Source organism: Corvus cornix, chromosome 1, assembly GCF_000738735.6.
Source record: "Corvus cornix cornix isolate S_Up_H32 chromosome 1, ASM73873v5, whole genome shotgun sequence".
Taxonomy (NCBI): Eukaryota; Metazoa; Chordata; class Aves; order Passeriformes; family Corvidae; genus Corvus; species Corvus cornix.
The window spans coordinates 57809550-57837233 of NC_046332.1; the positions used below are offsets into that span (position 1 = coordinate 57809550).

At 38.5% G+C, this 27684-nt stretch overlaps 1 protein-coding gene across 1 annotated transcript; it reads left to right on the plus strand.

The window, feature by feature from the left end:
• On the plus strand, positions 1-27500 carry SUGT1 (SGT1 homolog, MIS12 kinetochore complex assembly cochaperone). Its single transcript, XM_039568314.1, has 13 exons — positions 1-133; positions 210-255; positions 3640-3730; positions 4426-4495; positions 4814-4884; positions 10180-10233; positions 12311-12327; positions 13396-13430; positions 13847-13943; positions 14938-15045; positions 24797-24887; positions 26178-26359; positions 26954-27500. Exons 1-13 carry the CDS (start codon positions 90-92, stop codon positions 27053-27055), a joined length of 1008 nt encoding a protein of 335 aa, XP_039424248.1. The 5' UTR covers positions 1-89; the 3' UTR covers positions 27056-27500.
• The last annotated feature ends 184 nt before the right edge of the window (positions 27501-27684 follow it).

Genomic DNA, 27684 nt, shown 5'->3' on the forward strand with positions numbered 1-27684 from the left:
CGGCAGCCCTCGCGCGGCGCGGCCTTGCGGGGTGCGTGCGGCGCGGGCGCCTCGGCGGCTCCAGAAGATTCCTGGGGGCGACGGGCGGCATGGAGGAGGAGGCGGGAGCGGCATCGGGAGCGGCCCCGCCGCGGTGAGCGCCGTCCCCGGCCCTGCCTCCCCCGCGGCCCCGCCGCCCGCCCGCTGACGGCGTTGTGTTTCCTCGGCAGGTTCTCCGACGCGGACGTCGACCGGGACCCGGGGGCGGCGGCGCAGGTGAGGGCCGGGCCAGCCCGGGGGTGGGCGGGGGTCCCCCGTGAGCCTCGCTCAGGTGAGGTCGGGCTGCGGGGGAGCCCGGCGCAGTCCTGGCACAGTACTCGTGCTGCCTGTGTGGCAAAGAAGGGGGGGGGGAAGCAAAACAAACCAACTTTCTCTTCCGTGTAGGGAGATGGTAGTTCACATAACTGAATCAGTTAAGAGTTGTGGGTGTAAAAGCCCTAGGTTTATTGAAGAAAGGTATTCCATTTTAGTTTTTATTTTGCCCTGCTCTGTTTTCTTCCTCCCCGTATAATTTGTGGGCACAGCGATTGATCTTTCTTTCCTTTCCACATAAAATAATTTTTATATAGTGAGAACGATCACTCACTGGAACATCCTCCCCACGGACGTGGTAGAGTCCCCATCACTGGAGTTTTTCAAGGCACAAGTGGACAGGTTCCTAGATACTCTAGTCTAGGGTGCCTTTCCCATGAAAGGTTAGATGAGATAATCCTTCGAGGTCCCTTCCAACCTGGCCTCTTCTATGACTTCATCAGTTAATATGTTTTAGTGTGCTTTCTAAGGTTATTTTTACTTAGAACAGCTGGTTGATGAGAAGACAGAACTGGAGGGTGGATAAGTATTTCTATTTAATACTTGGGAGGGGAGAGGATGTAAATGGTTAGTTCTGCTTGAAGAGAGTGGGTGGTAGAACCATAAAATGATACTAAATTATTTTTCCACAAAGAAAATGGTGAAGCTAAATTTTTCAGTTCTTTGGGGTTTAGGCTGTAACTTGTAGAAGTTTTTCAAAAGATAAATTACATTTAAAAACCAGTTTGGAATATCCATCTGGCATAATAAAACTAATTCAAGGACTAAAAAAAAGTAAGTTTCACATTTTGTGCTTAAAAAACCACCAGCAAACAAACCAAAAATCCCTGACACCAAAAGTTCATCAGAAGTATTAAGGAATACTGTCAGAATGTGTTTTTGTATTTTTTCCTGGATTAACATAGTTGTTTTGCTTTTCTAGCTTGTATTTCAGTTCTTTGTGCATTCAGTGCTTCAGAACATTATGTAACACATTCTATAGGCATTATTTAATACCTGACACAGTAATACTGGTGTCAGTTGTTAGGCCTTGTTTTCAAATTCCTGGATTGAGCAGGCAGATTGTGCTTGGTGGTCTCTGAACTAGTAAGTCCCACAGTTCAGAGCAGCCTTTTGCTGACTTAGGAGCTCAGGTCTCCAGGTACTACACCATGTTTGCATGGTCTTATGTGTGGTCTCTGTGTTCACGTGCTTAATATTTCTAATCTAGGAGGTGATTCTGTAGAAATGATGCTGTGTAATGCTTCCATACCTGGCTAGGCTTCTGTCCAGTTGGCCTGGCATTTCTGCGCTGTGTCCTTGGGATTTTTGATTCCTTTAATTCCTGGAGATTGTGCTTTGGCTCTCTGCACTTGGGTCTGATGCAATTGAAATACTGTCTGAATGATAAAGCTGTGAACTCAGGAATGACTTCTTGTTTTAAATTGAAAAAGTAGGCTACTTTGTGGTGACAGAAAGCACCTCTAATTAATGTAAACTTTTTATCAAATTTTCCAGTGCATTTAGAAACAGATTTGCAATTTAGTCGCATGGTAAGGGCCTTTAGAGTCAAAATATGCAGAAAGCACATACTTGAGTGTGAGGACAAAGTCTAAACTTGTTCTAAGTAACTGTTGCTGATGTCCATAATCTGAGTTCCCAGTGCTAGTCCAGTTTTAGTCGGCTTCTCAAACAGCTTACAGGAGTTACTTTCTCCATGTGTGTGTGCCTGAATGAGGTGTGGTGACTTACTAATAAAAACCACACAAAGAGAGAAATTTCACACTGTTGAAAATGCTTGGCTTTGGTTTGGTTTGCTTTCCTGGGGTGAGGGTTAGTTTTATAGGAGAATCCATTCATGTGTTGCTGGCCCTAATCAGTGCATCTGTCATCAGCATAAATCACAGGAAATAATATCTGGGGGAGAGGTAATCTGTCAAAGCAGTTATTCTGCACGTGGATGTGCTTTTAATGTTCAATGTCAGACCCTGCTTGGTTTTGAATGTCAAAAGTACTTCATCTCTCAGCACAACACAAACCAATTTTGATATGTGGGTTGCCTCACATCCCTGCCATGTGGAATACCTGTAGCCATGGGTATTTTCATAATGACAGCTGCTTTTGAATGTCTTTAAATGTCAGGAAGGCATGGGTACAATTAGATCAAGTTACAGCTGTCTGCTACCTGCCCCTTTCTTCAGAGACCCCCAAGGATTTAGATTTATGTGCTGTACCTCCATACAGGTGTATGTGTCTTACATAGTAAGAACTCGTGCCACTGCTAGAAGCAGCTCTTCTGGCCACGTAACTGCTAGGTGGCATAAGCACTTCATGTGACATCTGTTAGACAGAAAAAGACACTGATATGAATTAGAACTAAGGCAAGTCCTCCCTCCCTTCTTTTTTCGCCGGCTTGGTGGGACAGAGTTTTGGCAACTATGCTGTACAAATATTTCTGCAGGTGTAAAGCTTGTATCTTAGCTACATTCACACTTGCTAGATTCCAGGTGGAAGTCTGAGTAGAAGTCATCTTAGCAAACAGAGTTACTGTACTGTAGCAATGCACTGTAGTGCCTTTTGAAAGAATGACTGTCTTCTAGCAAAGGGAAGAACTCTTACCAATGAGAGAATTGGAGGTGCTTTTTCCAGGTGTGTGCTTCAAGTCACTGTGATTTTATTCTCTGTGCAAAGTCATGAACTTTTCTTAGAGAGAGCAATGTATAATTATTTCAATCCATATATCCAGTGATTCCCTTAACAAAGGACTACTTTATGCTTATTTCCATTGTGCAGTAATATCTTCTCTGAGCCCTGTGTTCCATAAATCTTTAATTCTCCTGCTTTTGTGTTCAGCATAAACTGAAACAATCTCTTATGCACTGTAATATGTGTTATATGGTATTTCATAGCGTCTTATCTCCACACAACTGTTTGACATACCGTGCGTTGACTTCCAAATTCCTGATACTGCACTTCTCTCTCAAATCCAGCAGATCTGTGTACAAGTATCTGAGAATTGTAGGAAGGTCTTTGGAATGGAGAGGATCATCTGTGTTAGACTTCATGTTTAGAGCATTTGAAATCCCACTTCCTTTGCAGTAAGAAACAGTCTGCTTGAATTTTGTATAATTGGCAGGTTCCTTCAGGCTCTGATGTTTAGCTTTGCACTTGAGAACTAAACAACAGGTAAACAGAAATGCCAGTTAGGATTTTATCTTCTGAAATGTCTCTTAGTTAACAGAGTTTGATACTGTGTTTTTATGAGGATTTCTGAAGTACCATTTCATATTTTTTTATGTGTGTTTACAGGAACTGACAACAGCTTTGGAAAAGAATCCAGATGATGCTGAATATTATTGTCAACGAGCTTATGCTCATATTCTTCTAAACAAATATGCAGGTAACATCTTCAGTCTAAGAATCCTTTTACAAGTGTATCATAACAGCTGTTTTACAGGAGGTGTCTTCAATCTGAAGCCAAATACAGTAACAAGAGAAGGCATTATCTGTAACTTAACAGGCTGCTTTTGGTATTAGTACATAATCTTGTAGTTTTCTTAGATTGTTTTGTTTCAGCAAAGCTTTCAGTGAAATGGGTTTTCTAGAGTCCCAGCTTTCTATTTGATTCCAGCCTAGTATTATCTTGGCAGCTTTTTGGAAGTAGATTTTTTTTGGCAGATTTTGAGATTTTTGTGTTGTTAAGTGTCTTCCATTGTTGTGTTCTTGGTAGAGACTGAATCCTGTCGTGGTAGGAATGTGAAAAGTGAATAATGCCTGGGAAAAAAATTAACTGAATAAGATCTGGTTTATTTTTTCTTGCCAGTAAAAACCAACCAAACAGAATCACACTTCAGATCTAAGCAGAGGATTTCACTAAATGAAAGTCATGCTACATCTTACATAAGAGCTCTGCAGCTCCATGAGGGATTCATGTATGGCAGTCGTGACTAGATTTAATTCAGTGTGATTTGTGTGCAAGATAAGAAAGATAACATAGTACATCCTGGAAAAAATTCACTACTTAGAGACTTGACAATTCACTGCTTTTTATAACGTTACTATTATGTTTCTCAACTTTAAACTGACTTTCAACAGATGCAGTTGCAGATGCAAAGAAGTCTCTAGAACTCAACCCAAATAATGCTGTAGCACTTCTTAGAAAAGGGTATGTATCATTTATGGTACTTTGGGAATATTGTGATAATCTGTAGGTCAATACTAGAGTTTGGGTTATGGTTCTGTGCAAGCTTTTTACAACACTGAGAACGAGTAAGTTCAATGCCCTGCTGCTTGCAACCCACTTGTAATAAAGCCATTTAGTTTGGGGTGGTTATCTTAATGCCCTGGCCTTTTCAAAAACACACCTTTTGGGTAATTTAAATTCTTACACGTCATTTTAACCAATGCAGCGTGATATCTGTAGAATGTGGATTACACTGAAAAGTAATCACTTTTTTCTTGTGTTTTTCTTTATTTGTGTCAGGTTAGGTGAATATCATATCAAAAATTATGCATCTGCTTTAGAGTCTTTCAGAGAGGGACAGAGGTTGGACAGTAAGTATTAAAGTTTCTTGTGTGTACAGTACTCCTTATGTTAAAAAAATGGATAATGTGTTAGATTAAAATGAAGACCAAAGGTTTTTTTTTAAAGGCTAATGTATTGCGTCCCTAACATCAGTTGTCTGGCTTTTGGGAACCTTTATGCAGTCACTGCATGAAAGTGTTAAACTGTTTAAAAAGGTGTATTAAAGTTCTTAGCAATTAGTAGCTGATTAGTAGCTGGAGGTCTTGAAGATAAATAATGTCAATGTTATAGTGTTAAGTGTGATAAAAAAGCTTTTGAATAAAGCAGGTTCCTTATGTATAGCTGGAACTTCTTCTTAAACAGTTTGACAGACCAGTCTTAAAGAATGTCCAACTTGGCAGGTATTCAAACTGACAAAATGGATTTTTACCTTACATTACATACCACTTAATTACAGAAGCATATTTATTATCTCTCTTTTTTTCTTCTTACAGTGTTGGCTTTCCAGCTGGACTTGGGCACTTTTTAGTTTGGGAGCACTTAGAACTTTTTTAAAACCTGACTATTTGATAAGCAGGAAAAGAATAGCTTAAAACAGAAAGCTTTGGTAGAAGACAAAAATCTTTGGGGAAGCACAAAACAAAGCAATTGCAGGATGATTGTGACTCCTTTCTCTCCTCTCCTATCCCCCATTGTAAATAAAACCTTCTCGTCTCTTCCAAACAGCAAGAGAAAATGGTAAAAAAACCACCTTGAAAGGTTACACAGAGCAAAGTGCACTAATCTGATAAGAACTGTCATGGTCTCAGATGTTTTCAGTGTGTTGTCTTACCTGTAATAGTAGTGGCTGGGACATGTAGGCTTAGCAAAAAATTAATTACTTTGCCTCTCCCAAATAAATGATCTAATCCTCTCATTTTAAAGTGGAGTTTCATGGACGTGTAAGCTAATTTGTGCTTGATACCAAGTGATCATGCTCCTTATTACTTTTGTGCTTGTTTAGCCTCTTCTTTCAGTGCATTAAGTCTGCAGAAACCTAGTATTTTTAAAGTCTTTCCCCCTGGATGAATGTGTTGAAATGGCCCAACGAAGGGTCTGAGTGCTGAAGCCACCAAAAGTGAAGTGGCAGAGCAGTGCTGGGCCAGCGGAATGGTGGTAGAAGGAGGATGTGGTGAAATTGCAGCAACTCAGCTGTCAGTTTAGGCTGCCTTGGAATAGGAGTTGAAAATAAGAAATTTCATTAAGTTCTTTGTTAGTTTGGATAACTAGGTAGTCTCCACTAGTTTCACAGTAAAGAGACAGGTTTGTCTTTGCAGTCTAGTCAAGTTCTCTATTTAGTAACTTTCCGTGAAAGGAAGAGTTTCCTTCCACTGACTTAGGTAGTTTTCCTTACTTGGGAGGTAACTTTTTGTACATCTCCAAGCTCATGACTGCTGAATTTAATTGAATGACTAATCTTTATTTTTCATCCTCTTGCCCCACCTCAGGCAACCAGTATCACTTTGAGGTTTTTCATGTGCATGGGTAACCTTACATTCTATTTATGCTGTAGAGTACAACACAGAGCTGCAGATATCTTTTTAGATAAGTGAATACCAGGATCCTCTTGGCTGTTTCAGAATCCCTGAAATCCCACATCCTTTCCTGTGTTGAATTGCTTCATTTCTACCTGTTTGAATTTAATTTGCTGTTGTTTTGTTGCTTACTCAGTTGAAGTGTTTCTGAAGCTTTGCACTTCCTGATTATTCCCGTATCTGAAGATACTTTCTGCTGTGCTTCCTCTATCTCATTACAAAATTCTGTGGCCTGCTGTGAGATGAGGAGTCTCCTGAAGGCCTTTTCTAAATTGCAGATTTAGTTGATTCTCTTTCATACATTACCTAATTTGCTGGCAAGTTTGTGTCTGTAACAGAATTTGCCTTTGTGGAATGTTTCATGGATCCCAGGTGGAAACAATTGTGAGCATAGGCATTTTGGCAACACAACTGACTTCCAGCTAAATGCAGCTAATGCAAAATGATCAAAGCACAGAGGGAAAATTTACCACGTACACTAAGCAGGTGATGAAGAGACTGCAGCTGTTGCTGCCTTGGGAAGAATTGCTGTGGTGGGGACTTCTTTGCTGGCAAAGCTGGTTTCTTTGCCACACAAGTGGGCAGAAGTACATGGATACATGTTTCTATTCTTTGCTAATGTAAGGGCTGTTTTAAATCTCAATCTAGAATGCTGACAACGATGAGCTTCCTACTTGTGCTCATCACTGGTAGGACTGACAGGCCCAGGGTACCACAGCAACCTTCCCATTACCCACCTACAAGGATATGGAAATAGGACTTGATGTGATGAGCTGTGGAATGTACAGTGTTTCTTTATTTTACAAAAGAACCTTAGAAAGCAATACTCCTTTCGCTCAGCCATGCGATGCATGCAGACTTTTGCAGTTCCTGTTGCCTTAGTTGAAGAATGAGTGTAATCTGGTACTCTTCAGTATGCTTTGTGGATTTAGGTCAATTATACTCAATTTTTCTTGGATTTTTTGCTCTGACCACTGAACTAATTTAGTGAAGGTGGAATGTGGCAACTTTTTAAAGAAACTTCTTCCTTTTCTTGTATTCTAAGAGTTGGTAGAGATTTAGTGAGCGAAGACCCAGTTAGGTTTTCTGAACTGCAGATATTTGTAGAAATTGTTTATTAGTTCTTTGGGAGGATAATACAATTTTAGAGAAAAAAAATTAATTTGCCTCAAATTATAAAATGTGTTGGGATGCAGGGAAAGAGTGTGATCTTCTAGGAAAAGAGGGGCATTAATGCCGGACTTACTTTTGAAGTTTGGATTGCATAGCAATCTAGTCATAGGCCATGGTTAAAAAGAGAATTCCTTGTCTGCTGATGAGGGAGGCCAGATTAGTGGAGACCTTACTTAGACTGCAAAACTTGAAAGTCTTTTTAGGTTACCATGCTGTAGTGGTTTTGGTTCAAAATATTCGTTACTTACTTATTTTCCTTCTGTGAGATAAGAATTAGGAGAAAAGCAAAGCAGGCACAAACCTTAAACAGTTGCAGTACAATGAAAGAGTTTTATTACTAATAGAATTAAAAGTAAAGAGAAAATAACAAAATTAAAGCAAATCCACCCCCCCCCCCCCCCCCCAGCACTTCTCTCCTTTTACCCAGCTCACACAGGGGATAACAGAACATGGGATGTTAGTCAGTGTTCCAGTTCTTGGAAAAGTCTCTCTCTTATGCTTAAGGAAAAAAGGGTTTTCCTTCAGCTGCAGGTGGTTCCCAAACTGCCACTAACAGCAGATCCGCCCGGAAACAAACAATCTGCTGTGTGTAGAACATCTCTCCCATGAAAAATCTCACAGTTCCTTCACACTACAAAACATGGGCCATCACATGGGGTTATTCATCTTTTCAAGGATAAGTTATTTTGTCCTGCACACAAAGGCTTTTCTTCGCCACAAGTCTCTAACAGCCTCTTACTACTTCTATATAGCCTGGCATAGGCATTCTTCACAGGCCACACGAGGATTCTCCATCCCCCCATGTTCTTCAAATGGATTAAAGAGACAAACAGTTTTGTGGTATTACAGTTTCTTACCATGGCATGCAAGAAGGTTTCTTTTAAGCTGCACGCCAGAATCGCGGCGCCGCCCTCTTTTCTCCCATCGCCATTTCCAGCTCCGTCCCACAGGACTCACTTCTCTTTCTCTCTGACTCTGGAGCCGCCATGTTGAAGAGTGTTCTTGTTCAGGCTCTACGGTGGGGAAAGCCTCGCTCCCTCTGTGCTGCTGGCTGCATGGTGTCCTCTTCAGTTCAGCACGAAGTGTGCTGGCTGCAGACAGGAGGCTCTGCCAGCTCCGCATGGAGAGGAGAGGGACCTGCCTGTCCCCAGAAGCCGCGCTGGATGGGTTTAGCTGTGAGCAGTCCATGGCTGGTTTGAGCTGCCTGCGGCTCTGGGACAGTCCCCCCCAGCGACCCAGGGTCCGTGCCACAGTGTTGGGAAAGGGGGAAAGGGGCAGTGGCCCCGGCCTGGCCCAGTGGGGCCAGGAGGCTCGGAGCCCCCCCACCTCCCAGCAAGCGAGCTCCGACAAAAAAGGGGAAGTCCCACCTTTCTGTGCGGTTTAAATATGTAAATTGTGAGAAGCGTAATTGGTCTTAAAGACTGTCCATCAACTCAGGGTCAACCCAATACACATGCTAAGTTTTGAAAATATTGATTAATTTAGGTTTCAGGGCTGCTCTGGAGCTCATATAATTCTGTGCTCTGGCCAAAAGCAATATTGATTTCGAACTTGTGTGTGTTTGCTTGGGTGTTTTTACTATTGTGTTCCAAATATCTCTAAGACTGAAGATTCCACAGCCTCCTTAGGCAGCCTGCTTCAGGGTTTGCCCATTCTTCTAGTAAAAAATTTAGATAACTCTTAAGATGTCTGGTTGGATGGCAGAGGAAAAGTGGAAATGAAATGGCTTGAGGAGTGGGATAGTGATTTTGTGACCTAAGCTGCACCTCAAAATTTATGTACATTTTATATTTGGATGGTTGGAGTACCTTGTGTAGCTGCAATGGAGTCAGATTTGGTGTTATGTGTGTGCTTACTGGGAACTCTTTTGTCGAGCTTCTTCATGTTCTTTGCCTGATAGTTGATAATGTGAATTCACTTGTAAAACGAGAAAAAGTTCAGTTATTCTTAGTAGTTGGTCAGTAATGTTGCCACTTTTTTACTTTCTTCACTGTGAAATATTTTTTGGGAATATTGTTGAAATAAGATGATTGCTCTGTTGTTATGGAGCTGTCTTTTTAGCTATTTTCCAGTGAATTCATTTCTATCTGGGAAGCTTGCTTCCAGGAGAGAATACTTGGTGTTTGTGAAATGTTGCACAGCTTTGGGTTGTCAACACAACAGGCCATCTCTCCTGACATTTCTCTGGAGAGGAAGTGTGTGACTGTTTGAAAAAATAATTTGAAGAAAAATAGAAAAATGTGTAGAACTGTACTTCTTGCTTTCTGAACAGTTACATAGGGATTGAACAGACTGGAAAGCAATAGCATATTTGTGTCAGTTAGTCAAAATCTAGTCTCCTACAAATTAATTAGAATTTAATTGAATATAGCATATAGTGGAGTTGTACAAAAATACTTAAAGCCTAAGTGGAATGACAGAGCTTACAAGAAGATAATAGGAAATAACACGTTTTTTAGTAAATTGATACAAGTTTGGGATGGATTTGTTCCAATTGGCAACTGAGAGGAATTTTTCTTCATGCAATGCGTGTAGTGCTTGAAGAGTTTTAATATTACTGTGTCTGATCTCTTCTAGATGTAGATGATGCCTTTACTATTTGGATTAAAAGATGTGAAGAAACACTGAATGGTAAGAAAAAACACGTATACTTTTTAAGGGATTTGATATGCCCTGTGCTTGGAAGCTGTGTTATGTTTTTCAGAGATTCACTGCTTTCCTCTTATGTAGAACAAAATAATTTGTTTTTTCTTCTTTAGAAGTCATGTTTTTCTAACTCTTGTTTCTCTTGGAGTAGACACCCGTAGCAGATTTAGAGGAACATTAGTATTGGGTTTTTCATGTAATAATTAGCTGTGCCAGGAGAGTACTTATTTAAAGATCAGACAATCATAATTAATTTTAACTTATTTTCATACACAACTGCAAACTAATTTTAGCTGTAGAAGTGTGTGTCAGCTTGCTGTCTATAAAGCCTACATTAAAGTAAGTTTTCAAGTCTTGCAGAAGATGAAGTTGGAAAGAGGTAGAAATTTGGAGATTTTACTCCTTGATTCCATGTGGAAAGTACCATGGGTGCTAATGGCTGTTCTGGTGACTTAACCCGTGGCAGTCACTGAGTGTGAGCAGTGTTTCCTTTCATACCTTCCTATGGACAGACAGCCCTGACAATCAACTCATCCACAGAGCTTAAATTGCCTGGGGATTTTCATGAGAGAGAGCAGAATAACTCATATAGTTTTTTCCTCCATCTGTTGTGACTTTCCCTTCTCTCTGGGCTGCTCGCTGGAGAACGGGACAGTAGAACAAGTTTGTGTCAGTGTGTTGATTAAAACCCAAATAAAGGAGAACCCTTTTGTGTTGTATAGGGATGAGCAGATTTCTGCTTCCTGAGACATCTTTTGTCATGAAGCTAGGCTTAATTTTATTTGGAGGAATTAGATGAGTGATTGGCATGCACAGTCTTTTTTGCAGAGTTACTTTGGGTGACAATTTCCTCTGAAAGAGGTTATACTACACTTTTTTTCTTAAATGTCATAATTGTATTTTGCAGTGTTTTATCTGGTGCAACTGGGTTCTCCTGTTTTATCCTGAATATTCACTGTCTTGTCTTTCTTGAGCCATTTTTTAAATTCTGGGATACACCAGCAAAACAAAGCAAACAAACCCACCAACAAAGCAGTAACTCTTTTGTGTTGTATAGGGATGAGCAGATTTCTGCTTCCTGAGACATCTTTTGTCATGAAGCTAGGCTTAATTTTATTTGGAGGAATTAGATGAGTGATTGGCATGCACAGTCTTTTTTGCAGAGTTACTTTGGGTGACAATTTCCTCTGAAAGAGGTTATACTACACTTTTTTTCTTAAATGTCATAATTGTATTTTGCAGTGTTTTATCTGGTGCAACTGGGTTCTCCTGTTTTATCCTGAATATTCACTGTCTTGTCTTTCTTGAGCCATTTTTTAAATTCTGGGATACACCAGCAAAACAAAGCAAACAAACCCACCAACAAAGCAGTAACTCTGATTTCTTCATTGCAGCTTAATTTGTTTTTTAAATCTCTTTTTGTCAGTGTGCGTTATAAAGAAGCAAAGGGAAAGTTTGTTTGTTTTCAAACATACTTAATCTGAAATATTAAGTATTTTGGGAAAAAATACTTAGAAGAGGGGATATTGAGCTATAGTTTAGATACAAGTATTACAGTATATTTAGGGTCATGTGAGTGAATTTCTCTGCCAAATTTTCAAATTTTTCATTCCCCAGTGGGGTTTCCCTGGCATGAGATAAAAATGTGGTGAGAGCTTTGTTCCATTTCTGTGGATGGATGGATGATAAACCTAGTGCAGACTCCCAGAAAGGGATTTTTTTTAACTTTCGTTTCCTGTGATGTTGTTTTCATTAAAAAAGGCCTGTATCAGTTTCAGGTAAGCAAGGGAATGTAATGGAAAGTTTGTTGATTCAGTTAATCAGAACATGCTTTATATTAGAGTTGTTGGTTTGTACAAGTTGCTGATTGAAGTCTGATAAAGAAGTAAAGTGTCATGAAAGCAAAGTACTAGAGGTAGAACTGATGTGTTTTTACTTCCTCTGCTCTTGAGACTGGAGTAAATGCAGGATGTCTGGAGTAACTGAAGCAAGCTAGAATAAGATTGTGCCTTGGAAGTTTAATATATCTTTTTCTGAAAATGCAACTCTTTTCTTTTTGCAGCATCACAGACAGATTTGGTAAGATGTTTTCCTCTAATATGTTTACTGTTATGACTTTTTTGTTAAGCTAGAGTATATTTTCTGCTTCAGTGGTTTCAATTCCAAGCTTTAAAAAGAATTTTTCCTATTGCATGCAATTCTGAAGGATTTAACTTTTCTTCTAAACATCATAAGTGTTTTGTTTGAGACCAAGGTTGCAAAATTTGAAACTTGAAAGCTCTTAGGAATGGTTAACAAATCTGGCAGTTACTGTGCATTCATTGAGGTAAATTTTAAATTTCTGGCTTGCAGTCTGCAGCCTAATTTACAAATTAACCAGTTGTGGTTAATTGTTTTGTCAGTACTAACTTGATTGGGACTGTTAAAAAGTAACTTTTTTTATCCCAGAAGCTTGCAAATAGTTTATGCAGTTTTTTTTCTGTTGTAACCTGCTCAGCTTTCAGTTTCCTTTTTTTTTTATTGTAAGTCTTCACAAGAAATGTTGAAATTGACCTCTCCTTTTGTGTGGTTTTTTTTTTTCCTTGGGACAAAAAGAAAAGGTGGACTTTGTATTGGATATTCTGCTCCCTCTTTAATAGTTACCTAATTTTTTTACATTTTAAGAATAGGGCAGAGGAGAAAAATGTACAGGAAGCATGGTGGTAGTATGTGAAGAAAAATCTTAAAATTAAAATGATTTTATGTTTAAAAGTTAAACCTGGAGTTCTCAGACTTACTTCAAGTTTCCTTCATGATTTATAGATTAGTAGCATAGTCACTGGGTGTTTTCCAGGTATACATCTTATCCAGGAAGAAATGAGTTTAAGCTGAACTTAATTGCTATTTATAAAAAATATTCTAGTTACAGACTGACATATTTAATGTAAATTGAAACTTTTAAATTTGTAATCTGCTGTAAGTGACCTAACAGTGAAGAGCTTCACCTGCAAGTTAATGTTCACACATAAATCAAGGAAGGGGGGAGCAGTCAGAATCAAGAAAAGGGGAGCAATCGGTGAAAATTATGTGTGCCTTGAAGAGTACTTCATGGTATATTTTCACTTACACTGATGTAACTTTCTTTCCAATTGAATGTGCTTCAACTAGAATATACAGCAGCAGCCTCTGCCACCAAAGATCAAGTAAGTTGACTTCAGCTTTACTGTGAAGTTTAAAGTAATTGACATATAGCTACTCTTTGGCTTGGGGATTGGAGTAGCAGGGTAATGACTGTAGAAGGGTTTTTTGGGGTAATTTTAGAAACGTGGCAGTCCAAGTGAAGTGTTTCTCAGTGCCATCACTTTTGTTCAGACTAAATGGTGCTTTCAGGAGGTTAAACCTAACCAGGAAAGAGGGGAATAGCATCAGCATTCTGGCTTCTGTTTTCTCATTCTCATGCTGAGCTTAACTCAAAGCCTGTTCCATTGTGGCTGGTACAAGTAATGTTTTTGAGATATGTTAAAGATTCTGAGCTAAAAAGTGAATGGGTTAAGAAAGTGATCTAATTTTATATACTGTGTGATCTAAAAAAAAAAATTATTCCTTTTTTTTTTTAAAGATATGACTGGTACCAAACAGAATCTCAAGTAATTGTGACCATAATGATCAAGAATGCACAGAAGGATGATGTCAGTGTGCAGTTTTTGGAGAAAAAGGTGATTTGTATTGATTATTGATACTCATCCCTAAATTCCCTGAGATGTAGTACTCAAGCCAGTGAATATTATATGCTGCAGTAGCATGAAAAGAGTGAGGCGGGTGGTGTTCTGCCTGAGCTTCTCTTATGTACCGTTGTGCTGCACATGAGTGTGTGCCCAGTCAAGTGATTTGGGATCAGTGACCACAGCAGTGTCCATAGGACTTAAACACAAGCAGTATGAGGTGGGCATCCTGCAAGGGAACATCGGGTTTTCAGCTGCCTGTGTGTGTGGAGGGGAGGGGGAAGAGGTGATCTGGACTTAAAAGGTTAGACTATGCATGTGTCTGGAGCTGGCTTGGGCAGAGACAAGGTATTCTCAAAACAGGTATGAACGAGTAATATTTTGCTCTAGGATAGTTACAGAAATAGACTGAATATTTCTGGGTGGGTTTTTCTTCCTTTTGGCGTTGCTAAAATTGTAGCAGCAAAATATATTTTTTAAGGAAGTACAGTAATCTCTGTAATGAAGTACCATATGTTGTACCAATGAATTCCATGTTTAATTTAGCTGACAATATTGAAGAGTTAGTCTCATTCTCAACTAACTTGATACTTCATGAAATACTGGAAATACTTGGTTATTGTTATCTGCTTTAGGTTGTTAAAATTGTCTGAGCACTTGTTCTGTTGCTTGCGTGTATTAGAAGTTGCAGATTGTTTTCATGTTCCATTATTAACATGTTGATACTCCATTTGTTATAATTCCTTCCTTTAAGGCTTCAGATCAAGCTGACAAAGATAGTAGGCTTTCTGAGTCCATGTAGCAAGAGTTGAAATCTTCTATTGATTTTCTAGTGTATTTTAGAAAGACCTTGTCCAATGATGCAGTAGTGTAATGGCATGGTCTAAAGGGATATTAATTTAATCACTTAATCTGTGTGCGAAATCCTTTACTTGAAAATGGAGCTGCTGTCAAAGATGACCAGAGATATGTTTTCAACTTATAACAGATGAATGCATCAGTGAGACTTCCATCAGGTGAAGACTTCAACTTAAAGCTTGATCTTCTTCATTCTATAGTGCCAGAGCAAAGTACGTTTAAAGTGCTTTCAACAAAGGTAAGCTCCTTAAAGTGTAAATTGTTTCTTGGACTATTCCAATCCTGAAAATGTTTCTGTTCTATTGTCTTGTCTCTCTGCAACAGTCATAATATCTTGCTTTTCATACAGAAATGCTTTTTCTTTCTTCAGGGTGTCTCTTGGCTGGTGGGAGGCTTTCTAAACTTGTACAAATATCAAAAATAGTAATATGATGGTGCCTATTGAAGTGCAAATGACAGGGTTATGTTGAGGATTCTTTCACTTGTTGCTAGAGAAAGAAGACTCTGATTTCACTGTTAGAATTGAGGTATTAGGAAAGCATGAATGCCCTTATACAAAACTTCTAGGAGGCAGTCTTGCCTGGTGAAGCATTGTTATCTTCGTGTGCCCAAGAAATAAAAGTCAGACTTGGAAGATTTTGGTGAAATAGTTCTCTACCCTTTCATTGCTTCTCGCTGGTGAAGGTTAACCGTGCGGTTAACTGTCCATGGCTTTTCGAGAGAGCATATTCCATGCTATTCCATGCTGTTCCTGGAAATAGTACGTGCCTGGAGACACTTGAAAATGGGATGGTGTGAGAGAATGCTTCTGTCTCAGCAGTTTGCTTCTTTTATATTACAAGTATAGAAAAATAAGAAACAGGGGTCTGGCATAGCATTTCTTGTTGGCATAATGAATAGACAGACATATGCTTTGTCCACAGAGCCAAGCTGGAATCCCCAATGCTGGAATCTAATGCTGATTGTTCTCTTGTATTTCAGCAGTGGTTCTGCAGAGCTTATGGAAATTCTCTTGTGTACTCGTGTTCCAGTTTACCTGTTTCATTCTCAGAAAGGCACCTATAATAGTTCTTGCATCATTTCATGGAAGAGGGGCTTCAGGATGGCAGGAGAGGATTACCACAGAAAGTTGGTCTTGTTTTTCCACTCCTTGTAAAAGAAACCTGGGCAGGTTGTGTGATTGAGCACTTTACTTATCCCCCCACAGTGTAAGAGCTTACATGGCACAAAGTATGTAGAAGATCTGGTAGTCCAATAGTATCTGTATAAATTTGAGTAGAATGGGGATGGACCTTGTCTGGAAGAGTAGCTGTGAGGTCCTGTTTTCTTTATCTTACCTAGCTTGTGTTACACTTTTAATTTTGTCTTGAAATTAATTTTTTACTTTTTTCTTTTACTTTCTTAGGAAGCATTTACATGTTACTGAGCACTGTGAAATTCACTTGACTTTGTCTTTCCACACTGGCATCTCTAGCCTGGGCTTATCTCTGAAATAATCTCTAGTCTAGAGCCTAGTTTGAGGTTGAACTAGTTGAACTTTGAGGTTCCAAAAGTGGGGTGAAAGCCTGAGTTACATTCAGGCAGTGTCTGAACTGTAAATATTTTGCATTTATTTTCAAATGTTACTGTTCCTAAATACTTGTGAGAGACTATTTTTTGAGACAAAACGGGTAGGAGGGAACACAGAAGGTGTTGTAACTGCAGAAGTCAATGCTTCAGCATGTTCTTACTTTTGCAGAAAGGAGTTAGTGTACAGCTGTCTGTGAAGGCATAGTGAAGGAATACAATTTAAACCATGCCCCAGCTGGTTCTTGTTCTGACCACCAGAGGGAGTCAGGAAGAAAAAAAAAAAAAAAAAAAAAACCATAAAAGCAGCTCTATGTTAAGTAGGCAAAGACTTCTTTACAGGTTTGTAATGGTTTCCTTAGAAAAATATTAAACGCTTGAAGGGAATGCTGCAGCCTTAGTGTTTGACCACCAGAAATTCAGATTTCTTTTCTTAGCTTTGTGTATGTACTTGGCTCTTATGAGCAGCATGGAAGATAAGCAGGTACTACTTTGAGTAAATTAATCTTATTGATTAGAACTTCTCAAACCATTCACATATTATTTTGTAGTATTTACATGAAGTCCTTTTGTAAGGACTTGGAGGGAAAGAAATAATCTTATTATGTTCCCAATTATATGAACTTCTTACTACGCACTCCTAAAGAAGTTGAGTTTTCATGGGATAGAAACAGATCTATTCCTGCAGATTAGTAATTTCAGGTGAGAATAATTTTATTTGTTCCTACTGCTTTATTTTGTGTTGCTGCTTTGAATGTGTGAGCCACGTTGCCACTAGTATCGTCTAGTTATCACAGGGCAACAAAGACTGGCCTTTCTTTTTTCCTCTTATGAGCAAATATATGAGGAAACAGTGGAACGTATGAGTGGGTTGTGTGGTGCATAGTTTGGGTCCATGAACTTCATACAACTGATAAATTTAATGGATAGAGAATGAAACGAGAATTGGCTGAGAGTAGAACAATCTTGCATATTTTGGAACTAAGAGAAGCTGTAGAGTGTTTTCTCAATACTGCTTGAAACTCAGCATCACTTGACAAATGCAAAGGCATAAAGGTAAAGATGCAAATTAAGGAGGAGAAAATAGCCTTAACTGTATTTGCAGAACTACAAATTCTAAAGTAACTGCAAAGAGCAGACAGAACTCACAGGCTCTTGAATTGGTTCTTTCAGCTAACGTTGACAGAGGTGAAAAATACAATTGCTAGCATAACAATTGTTTCTTTCCCAGAAAGGAAATTAAAATTATACCTTTCTATCAATCCATGCTGTGTCAAGCTCTGAGATACAGTCTGTTTGGAAAAGAACAGTGTAACACTAGCAAGTGCTACAGAGGTAGCATAGATAGATGTCTTGAGCTGTTTCAATGGTGTCTGTTTGAGCAGAAGTAAATTAGTGTTTATCATCTGCAGACATTGACTTCAAGCTGTGAACTAGAACAGGTAAAATATTTGATGCCGACTCAAGAGCAGCATAATATGTGGATGAAGTCCAGTTTTGAGATAAAGTCTTAAATTTCTGTCTTCATACATCCTCTAGTATTTTATATTCTCAAATTGTCAACAGTTTTACAGATGATACAGGTTGTCTTTAATATTGACTGTATCTATTATTGCCATACCTTGAAGCTTTTTTTTTTTAACCTAATTAAAAATTTTACTTGCTGTTCAATAGGTAACACTGCTGACAAGTTCAGCTTTGAGTTGATTTTGGTTCCTGCTCACATTCAGTGGCACGTAACTTAAGAGTTGCCTCTTGTTGTTCAGCATATAATTCTGATGGCCTAAGGCCTCAGGTTAATGTTTGTGTGAGAAAACGCTGGATACCACTGAATGGAGCCCTTCTCTTAAGGGTACTGCTATATCTGCATAGCATTTTGTACATTAACAGCACAGCTGATAGATCATAACTAGATCAATTGATGTTATTGATTGTAGTCGTCATCTGTCAGAGGTGTCTGACTGTAGCAATCTGATCAAGCAAAAGGTAACAGCTGCACCAAAAGGCACTGTAGAAATTTGAGATTGGTGTCTTACAAATGGAAGCTGAAAACCGTGTTGAATTCAGCATTTCACAGGAGGAAGGTACCCCTAGTGGTGCTACTTGTTTTTTTACTTCTTTCCAGGAGGGGGAGCCAAAATGTAAAGGCTGGACCAAGTTTGCTCTTTGCAAGTTGCCTGGGTGCAATTATCCTGCAGCTCAGCGTGCGTATTGTCATCATGCTCCCTTCATAGAAGGAAAAAGGCATAAAAATTTAAATGAGTGGCTAAATATGTTTAAGACAAAACTAGTCAATCTATATCTGTCCAGAAAATACGCCAGGAAAGTAGAAATGCACAAATAGTATAAGGATTTCTAATGTCATTAAATGTGCACAATCAGCTTCACATTCTTTTCCCTCTTCTGCTCAGTCTGTCAGTCTGTGTATTTGGGATTCCAGGGGAATATTCTGCAGTGTTCTTGGAAACTTGTGTAACATGAGCCATTTCTCTAGGTCTTCTGATGTGTTCTAGGTGATGCTTGGGGTTTTCTTCTCCTTGGACTGAGGAGAGTGAAGATGACTATGTGCTTTTAGCACGTGTGCTTACGACCTTGAAGAAAATTTGAGATGGTGCTTTCTGTTTTTCCCCTATCTACAGACAGACTGAGGACAATTACTGTGAGTTTTCAGTCTCTAGTGCCTTGGGCTTTTTGCAAGCAATGACTTGCAGCAGTGTAGAGTCATTTGAAAAAGTGGTAAAAAGTGGTTTCTTTACCCCAGAACTGTCCTTTAATTAGAGATCAAAGTTGTGCTGCAAACCAGGGAGGTGTTAGAAAGCCTCAGCCTCCTTTACAGTTGGTATTTGTTGCTTAATAGAGATGTCTGAGGAAGAAGCACACTTTCAGCAGCTTCATGCCGAGAACATGGTTGTGTGCATCAGTGGAATGTTGGTTTTTTCCTTGAACCAATATTTTGCTTTGCAAACTCTGAAATACCTTGTGAAGCTAACTGGAACTGATGCATGTTGTTGAATGTGAGGGAAAAGGCAAAGAGTGGAACTGTTTCACACACTCTTGCACTGTCATCAGAGTCTCTATTCACAGACAAATGTTTACAAATAGATAAACAAGAGGAACAGATTTATTTTAACTGAAGTTGGGTCTTACCATTGCAGTCGGATCCTTAAAAGATACTTTTTTGTTTAGGATATTTTCATTAAATTGCTTGTAGGTGCTTGAATGCAGACTTGGCTGCTGTTGTATACTTGTTTTCCCTGTGAGGCTTTCATGCAGATTGATATCTCCCATGTATATTCTTGAGCATTTTCTATAAATTCTGAACTAATATTTAAGATGAATGGATAATTTTCTGAAGTTTCTTGCATCTTTTAGGCAGGACTAGTTGGAGCAATTTCTTGGATAGACCATATAGAAATCTTCACTATGATTAGCATGATATTTACTTATTTAACAATAAGTTTGATTTTTATTCTTCTGTATGAATGAAGATGGATGTGAGGAAGACATAAACTTGCTAATACTCTGAGAACTATTATTTTTTACAAGCATGTAAGTCAGTGCCCATGCTTTATTTAAATGCATATAAGAAAGCTATGCATAAGGGGTTTTATCTGTCTTGAGAACTATTGGAATAATGATGGTTTACGTGGAGAATGAAGTGACAAATAGCTTCAGAATACTAAAATGTTCTGTGTTGCTAGCTTCTCCTCTAAAATTCAAAAATTTTGTGTTGGCTATGTAATATCAGTCAGAGGAAACTTGAACCTTTTTCCCCCAGTTCTCCATAATACATAGCTGGCAAAGAAACGAAGTAAATCCCATCTGTTGCAGTATACTCCCTATAGAATAAATTTCATAATTATTTGTGTGTGATAACACTGTAGTATTATTTTATCTTAATATATTTTGTTTAAAGTTATGGACCAAAAAGCTCAGAACTTAGCCTACAAGCAATATATAAAAGATCTTTGAATAATTAGGACACCAAAACTGTAGGCACATGTGCTCTTAGAGGTACATTTGAATAGCTCTTACATTTTTAGAAGATTGTTCTATTTTATCCTACAGAATTCATGAGATGATCACAAAATGACAACTCTAAACCCTTAAAATTTATGACTCAGAGAAGGCCGTCAGTAGTTCAGTAAATAACAAAGTAGTTGATTAGAAACACTGAATTCTTGTTTTCATGTGTTTGATACAGCAGAACACCAGAATTGAAAGGGGTATTTTTGATGTGTCTTAAAATTAATGGCTGAGCAGTTGCTTAAGCTTTGCCAGTTCTGATTTCCTTCATCCATCTGATCAGAGCTTGACAGAAATTGGCCAGTGGTAAATGAACTTTCCCTTAGCATGGACTGGAAAATACAAAACAGAGTAGAAATTAGAAAAAAACCCCAAAACTGTTGCAGTTTGTCAGTGTACACCAAAATCTCCATTTAGGGTGGAAGATAAAAATTCTTTCCCTTTTAGTGTATCTCAGTTCAATTGACAATGCCTGTCTCAGAATGTAAGTTCAAGTGAAATCAAGTTCATTGAAGGTTCGGACTTTTTAACAGGAAGTATCTACCTAGAAAATAAATGTTGGCTAACTAGTGTTGTTTTGATGTTTACCAAAGGGGAGAAATTATTTCTTAAAATTGAATTAAGTGCTCTTTTATGCCAGTTTTCTTAAAATAAGGTGTTTTTTCTTATTTTTATACTATCAATGAAATGGTTCAGATTAGCTTTTGAGGGTAACTGTGGCATCTTTTCTGATAGCAGTTGGATTAAGCTGCAAACAAGCATGTCCAAATCCCTGATAGGCTTTAAAAAATTGATTACTTTTATGACTAGAAAGCTCTGAGTAGAAACTTACCTGTGTCCTTTCACTGTGGGTGATGTTTCTTCTAGACAATAAATCCCTCATTTGGACCTCTTCTCAGAGGGGAAGGTTTCTCTCAAGATGGTATTTCAAACAAGTAGTGCCTGAATTACTCTCAAGATTTCACGTGTCTTTTCCTTTTTGCTTTGCTCTCTTTGAACTCAAAATACAAGGGACTTCAAAGAGAAAGTGTGTTATGTCTTCATTGCATTGGGATTTTTTTATAGATCTGGAGTACCATGTCCCATTTCAGGCTTGCCAGTATAAGAAGGGCACTGATGTGGTGGAGCACGTCCTAGCAGAGGGCTGCCAAGGTGGTCAGGTGGCTGCATGGCTTGAGCTACAAGGAGAAGCTGAGGAATTAGTCTTGTCCTTAAGTGGCATGCAGAGCATTTAATTTGCAGTTCAATTTTCCTGTCTTATATTCTAACGTTGGCACGAGGTACACAGGGCATACGTTTTATGAAATATAAATGTTGAATCAAAGTAGTTGGCAGAGTGTTGATGTATTTCTCTTGCCCAAGTGAATTTTTTTTTCAAAGGAGAGGAAAAAGCTAGCAGTACTTTTTTGCTAGATATGACACAAATGTCCATACTGATGTGTTACTTTTCTGTGTGATAGCTATCAGTATCTGTGCTAAAGCGTTCATTAAAATGCATTTATTGCCATTTGTGCATGTAATGGGGACTCGCAAAGTTGTTCCTTCTTAGATCAAATAGAGCTCTCAAGCTGAAGAAATATGTGCCTTCACAAGCAGAACTTTACAGCTTTATATTTTTGGAAAATGTGGTTGTATAATGGTATGAAGTTAATGATTTCTCTAGCTTTGCTCCTTCCTGCCACTTCGCCTAATGAGTAACTTCAATTGAAGTGGATGTAGTAGACAGAGTAGAAGTTTAATCACGTCAGAAATACATTCTGTCTCAGTTCTTCATTTGTGTGTACTTCTAGCTTGGCAGGGTTGAAATGGTTTAGAGTTAAGAAATCTGCATCTTACACTGGGAATTAGTTTGTGTCATTTGCTTTTCCGTAGGGATGTTTATCATGTAGTGCTGGCTTAGGGACAGTTTCAGAGAGGAAAATGTAAGATCTAGCAGATTAGAAAGGGAGAAGGGGGATTACTGGAGCAACAAAACTGAAGTTCTTCCTTATTTTCTTCTTTTTATGCATGGGCAGAGTACTCTGATGACTAGCCAAAGGTCTTTATAAGGATTTGTTGAGGAGGATTGTATTCTGACTAGAAAAAAGTCCATGTTCAGTAGCTCACATCAAGCGTTACATTGCATTAGAGGTCATTTTTGGTGTGGATGAAATAATCTCTATTTGAGATAGTGAAAGATATTGGTGGAAAGCCTGAAGTGTAAGGGCAAGAAGAGTTAGCGTAAGAAAAACTAAACAGAGAAATAGAAAAGGTATGGGGTTGAGCAGTTTCAGTATCAAGCATTTGCTTTTTTCCCCCCCCCCCTAAAACATGTTGGGGGACGCACTAATAATCAGTGTAAAATATTAACATTAGAGCCTCCTCAACTTAAGTGCACAACTCAGTTGAGTCTCCTCAGGTTGTGAAGAGTTTATATAAGAAACAGAGGAGAGTTATTTTAATGCAGTACTCATATCCCACTTGTAACTAATTAGTTCCTTTGTAAGTAGCTAATTAACTTAAATGTTTGGCTCAGGAGATCCAAATCCACTGGGGAAAAAAAACCTGCTAGTTCTGCCACTTGTGAAACTACTTGATTGTCTTATATGTAGATACTCAAATATTTTTTGCTTCCTTAAGCTAATCACAGAGCATTAGACTTATGAGTGTAGGTGCTAAAAAATTAACTTAAAGGTTGCAGTTTTCAAAGTTTTTAAAAGAGTCCAGTGGAGGTAGCTTTGCTGATTTCTTTTGTCTTACTGAAGAATAATTATTGGCACAGTTTGAATAATTCTTCTGCATAGTTTAACAGAAATCTCCGCATCCTTACAGATTGTGATATTAAACTCTGAAATACAGGCATTTTTTAGGGATGGTAGGTTGGGCATCCAGACTAATAGCATTTTAATTTTATTTGGTTGTTTTTGGTTCTGAGACTTTATTTTAAAAATAGATGCTCTGATGCTTAATTTGGGACTGGTAAAGTGGCTGAAAACATTGCAAATCCAACAGATGCAGGGAGTGGGAAATAAAATACATGTGGGTGTTGGACTTAGAAGCTTACTGAAGCTCTCCCCTGCCTTGAAAGACATTTCATGCCTCTTATCTTAAACTTTTTTTTTTTCTCAGTACATGTTAGCGGTGGACAATAAGTATTTAAACTTATCTAGAGAATTTGTAGCTTCCTGAGGGATAAAAAATAAAAAGAAACGTTCATAACTGAATATTCTGATTCTTAAAATCCATCCTGATTGCAAACATGGAAGCATTGAAACTTGAGTGAGCTAATTTTTTTTTTTGGTTTTGATAAGATACCTCAGTATGTTGCTTACCAGGGATTGATTTGAACAATGAATTAAATAAAGTTCAAATTTCAGATCAACATAATGCTTGGAGCTTGCTGTTGGAATCTAAGGTTAGCTTTTACAGTGGTGCCTTTGTTCTTGGGTCTGCAGGGATCCCCAGGTTGTAGTGGCTTTAGGTAGAACTAAGAGCTTGCTTCTGCCGAGCTGTTAACAAATAAGGAAGCACTGAAGTTTAGCAAGCACCGATTTCAGTTAATTAATAGCAGCATATGAACTTTGTGATGTCTCCTTAAGTGAATTGGAGTGACATTAGACAGTCCTTGTTTTGCAGACATTGTTTTGCAACTTTGTAACCCTGTAACCAAAGGCGAAGGTTGATGAAAAAACATTTCGGTGTGGTTGTCTAAAGGGATATGTAAAGTTGTGAATAGGGCATGACATCCTTCACTTAATTTTGTTTCTCCTATGGTAATTGTAACCATATCCATTTTTAATTGCCAGTTTTGTCAATGAATACTCAACAGTTTTCTCCATAGCAGTGTTTGTTCATTGAACCAAATTAATACAGTTTCTGAAGTTCTCCGGTGGGAAGATCTGCATAGTCCCAGGGTGTTTCTCTGGTTTGTGTACTACACATCAAACATGGAATTTTTTGGTAAACGAAATGTAAACTTAGATAAAGTTGGATTTTGTAGTCTTTCAAAACTGCTGTTTATGAGAGCTGACTGCCAAGAAAGGGATGCTTGAAAGGCAGTACCTTGGAGCCTGGCAGTGTGGAGACATTGGGACTGACCTTTACTTCTGGGATGTCATAATTTACAAAAAGAATCAACTGAATAGTAAGCACAAGAAATTTAAGTGGTCCTGAACAAAAGAGTAGAAGTCTGATAAAAAAGCTGCACAGGGACATGGGAGCTCATTTGATGAATGACTTGAACTCAACTAACTTCATCTTGTAAGGTAGGTAAATTTGGGTGTGATACAGGCTTCATATTAGTGGCTGTGTTTCTAAAACCAAATGTATGTATTTTCTTACAGCTACAGGATCCAACTTTGGAGCTGCTTGGCAGAATTGTTTGCCATCAGGATTAATTTGTTCTTTGTGTTTTGTAGGTTGAGATAAAAATGAAGAAGCCAGAGGCTGTAAGATGGGAGAAGCTGGAGGGCCAGGGAGATTCTCCTATGTTAAAACAATTTACACCAGGTTTGTTCTCTGAACTATTAAGTATTAAATGGTTTATTTGTATTGAGTGAGTTACAGTTATTAATAATAGTTTTGTGTTAAATATTGTTTATAAAATCACAGCTTCATATTTGCAATGAACAGCCTAATAGTCTTGTTTTCGCTGCCAAGAATTGACAGAAAGTCTGCAAGCCATTAGTGAAACATAGGTATTAAATTTATTCATAACTTCTGTTAGTCTGATGAATTGTTAAGGAAATGTGCTTGTCATTAATTCTGCTTATTTGTTTGGGTCCTTGTTTTGCAGTTCTGTATGCTGTGACATGCATGTGCTGTGGTTTAGGAATGGTACCCCCCAGTTCAGTGCTGGGACTCTCCCAAAGGACACTGTCAGGGTCTTACTCTCCTTTCCCCTCCCCCTTTTCTTGCAGTGGGATTGAGAATTGGAGGCACAATAGGTGAAGGGTTGAGATAAGAACAATTTACTGGAAACAGCAATGAGATTAGAAAACAAACGGCAACAGCAACAACATTAATAACAAAAGGCTACAAAAGAGAGAGTGGTTTACATGCAAAACCCCGGGGGACAATGAACTGATGATGGATGGCTTCCCTTCCCCAACACCTTTTTCTTGACTGGAAGCCCTGCCTTTCTTCTGGGATGCCAGAGTGTCCCTTATTCCTGGCCCCAGCAATGATCTGAGGTGGTGTAGAGTATCTTCTGGCCATGTCCACAGAGCTTCAGGCTCTGCCCCTCATCACTACTGCAAAAAATTAACTCTGTCCTGGCCATACCCAGGACAGCAGTTATGTGACCTGTTGGTTAAATAGTTAGGTATAGTTTCCTTAAGTATTGCATTTCTCTTGAAAACTAATACTTTGGGGTTTCTAATACAGATAAACATTCTGTCTTTGACAGAATTTGAATTTCCTGATTTATTGATTTCAGATTTTTTTTTTAAATTTAGCTCAACTTTTCCTGTGGGTCTAGGCTGCTGTTTTGTTTTTTTTCTGTCAGCCAATATCTCTTGCCTCATTTTGATTTTAATTATCTGTGTTGCTGTCAGCCAGCTTTTTTTATGTATGTTGGATAACAAAATTATGTAACTCTGTTTACCTAAAAATAAACTTCTGCATTTCTTAGTTTCCTTTATTTTTGTTACTGCAATGCAATGCTATCGGTTTGGAGGAATCCATTTGCATTTTCATGTCCCATTATCATCTCTGATTCATCAGGTACATGTGTCTGTGTTCTCTGCCGCTCTCAAAGTCGTGAGAAAATGCTTAGTTAACTAACACTTCTGTTTTCAGATACCCAGCACTTATACCCATCATCCTCTCACTATACAAGGAACTGGGACAAACTGGTAGTTGAAATCAAAGAAGAGGAGAAAAATGAGAAGTTAGAAGGAGATGCTGCTTTAAATAAACTCTTCCAGCAAATCTATTCAGATGGTACTGATGAAGTAAAACGTGCCATGAACAAATCATTCGTAAGTCTTCATTCTTTTCTCTGAAGAAATGTGTGACTTTTGCACACTGACACAATTCACTAAACTTTGCATAAGTTAGGAAGAGCCTCTGTTACCAGAATTTTGGGCCTATAAACGAATGGCTGTGGTTCTCTTGGAGATACTGGTACAGCTACTCTTACTGAAAGCTACAGGGCTGTACACTAATGAATGCGACTCTTTAAGTACAAGGTTGTGCTTTGTCACTGGTCTCTTCATTTCAATTAGTGTTATCAAAGAAAGTAGAGGTTTGGCTCATGCAGAGCTTGAAGACTTGCCAGGGGTCGAAAGGATCAAATTCCTCTTGATTGCTTGTATCTAGTTTAATTTGTAGTCTTCACAGGAAGGAACGTGACTGACCCTTTAAAAGCTTCTTGTTAATGAAGCAGCATCTCACTGTGTCCAGTAGTGATAAAAGTACTGTTGGGCTGGAGATGATGGAATGATGGCTCTGTCAGATTTTCATACGTACACAATTTCTGTGTAATCATTGCACTTTGAAGTTTGCTGTAAGAAATTGGCTTTTGTATTACTAGAATTCTCAGCAAACTAAACAAGCTCTCTCTCATATTGCAGATGGAGTCTGGTGGCACAGTTCTGAGCACCAACTGGTCTGATGTTGGTAAAAGGAAGGTAGAAGTAAATCCTCCTGATGACGTGGAATGGAAAAAATTCTAACCCTATTTCTGATCTTTACCATCTATGTGTTGCCATAGTCATGTACTGACCACTATGTATGGACATAGCATTCTTGGATTCAAAGCACTGAATATTCCCTTGAAAACAGGAATTGTCTTTACATTTTGCGTGCTTTAGAAATTCCTTCATCTGCAGATGTTAAAGATATACTCAAGAGTGGAATCCTATTTTATCATCTCCGACTAATTTCTGGGAATTGAGTCCATCAGTCCAAATTTTCTACCACCTTTATCAGCTCTGCTCTTTGGGATAGGGTGATCTCTAATGGCTGGTCAGGATTATTGCCTTACAGCTGGTATTTCTGTTCAATAACTTATTACATCTTGGCAATTTTGGGTAAAAACACTTTTCACAAGAGTGTTAAAATTGTTTGCTCCTTAACTCTGCTAAATAAAACTGTAAATACAACTTTTTCTATACGAAATCTGCTTTATTTCATTTTTAGTATTGTTTTTGATAGGGGAATCACTTGAAGCATATAGGTAAGGATGTGAATCTACTGCTTCAAAAGAAAAGATGACATGTATAGGAGCAAAATGCATTCAGTGAAGAGGATGAGATTACTATTCTTGATGTAGACACAAAATACCCACTTTGGAGTCCTTCCC

Coding starts and splice junctions, on each gene's coding strand:
- SUGT1 (XM_039568314.1), top strand. CDS start 90: ATGGAGGAGGAGGCGGGAGCGGCATCGGGAGCGGCCCCGCCGCG. Junction 4,496..4,813: donor GTAGCACTTCTTAGAAAAGG/GTATGTATCATT, acceptor TATTTGTGTCAG/GTTAGGTGAATATCATATCA. Junction 24,888..26,177: donor GTTAAAACAATTTACACCAG/GTTTGTTCTCTG, acceptor TTCTGTTTTCAG/ATACCCAGCACTTATACCCA.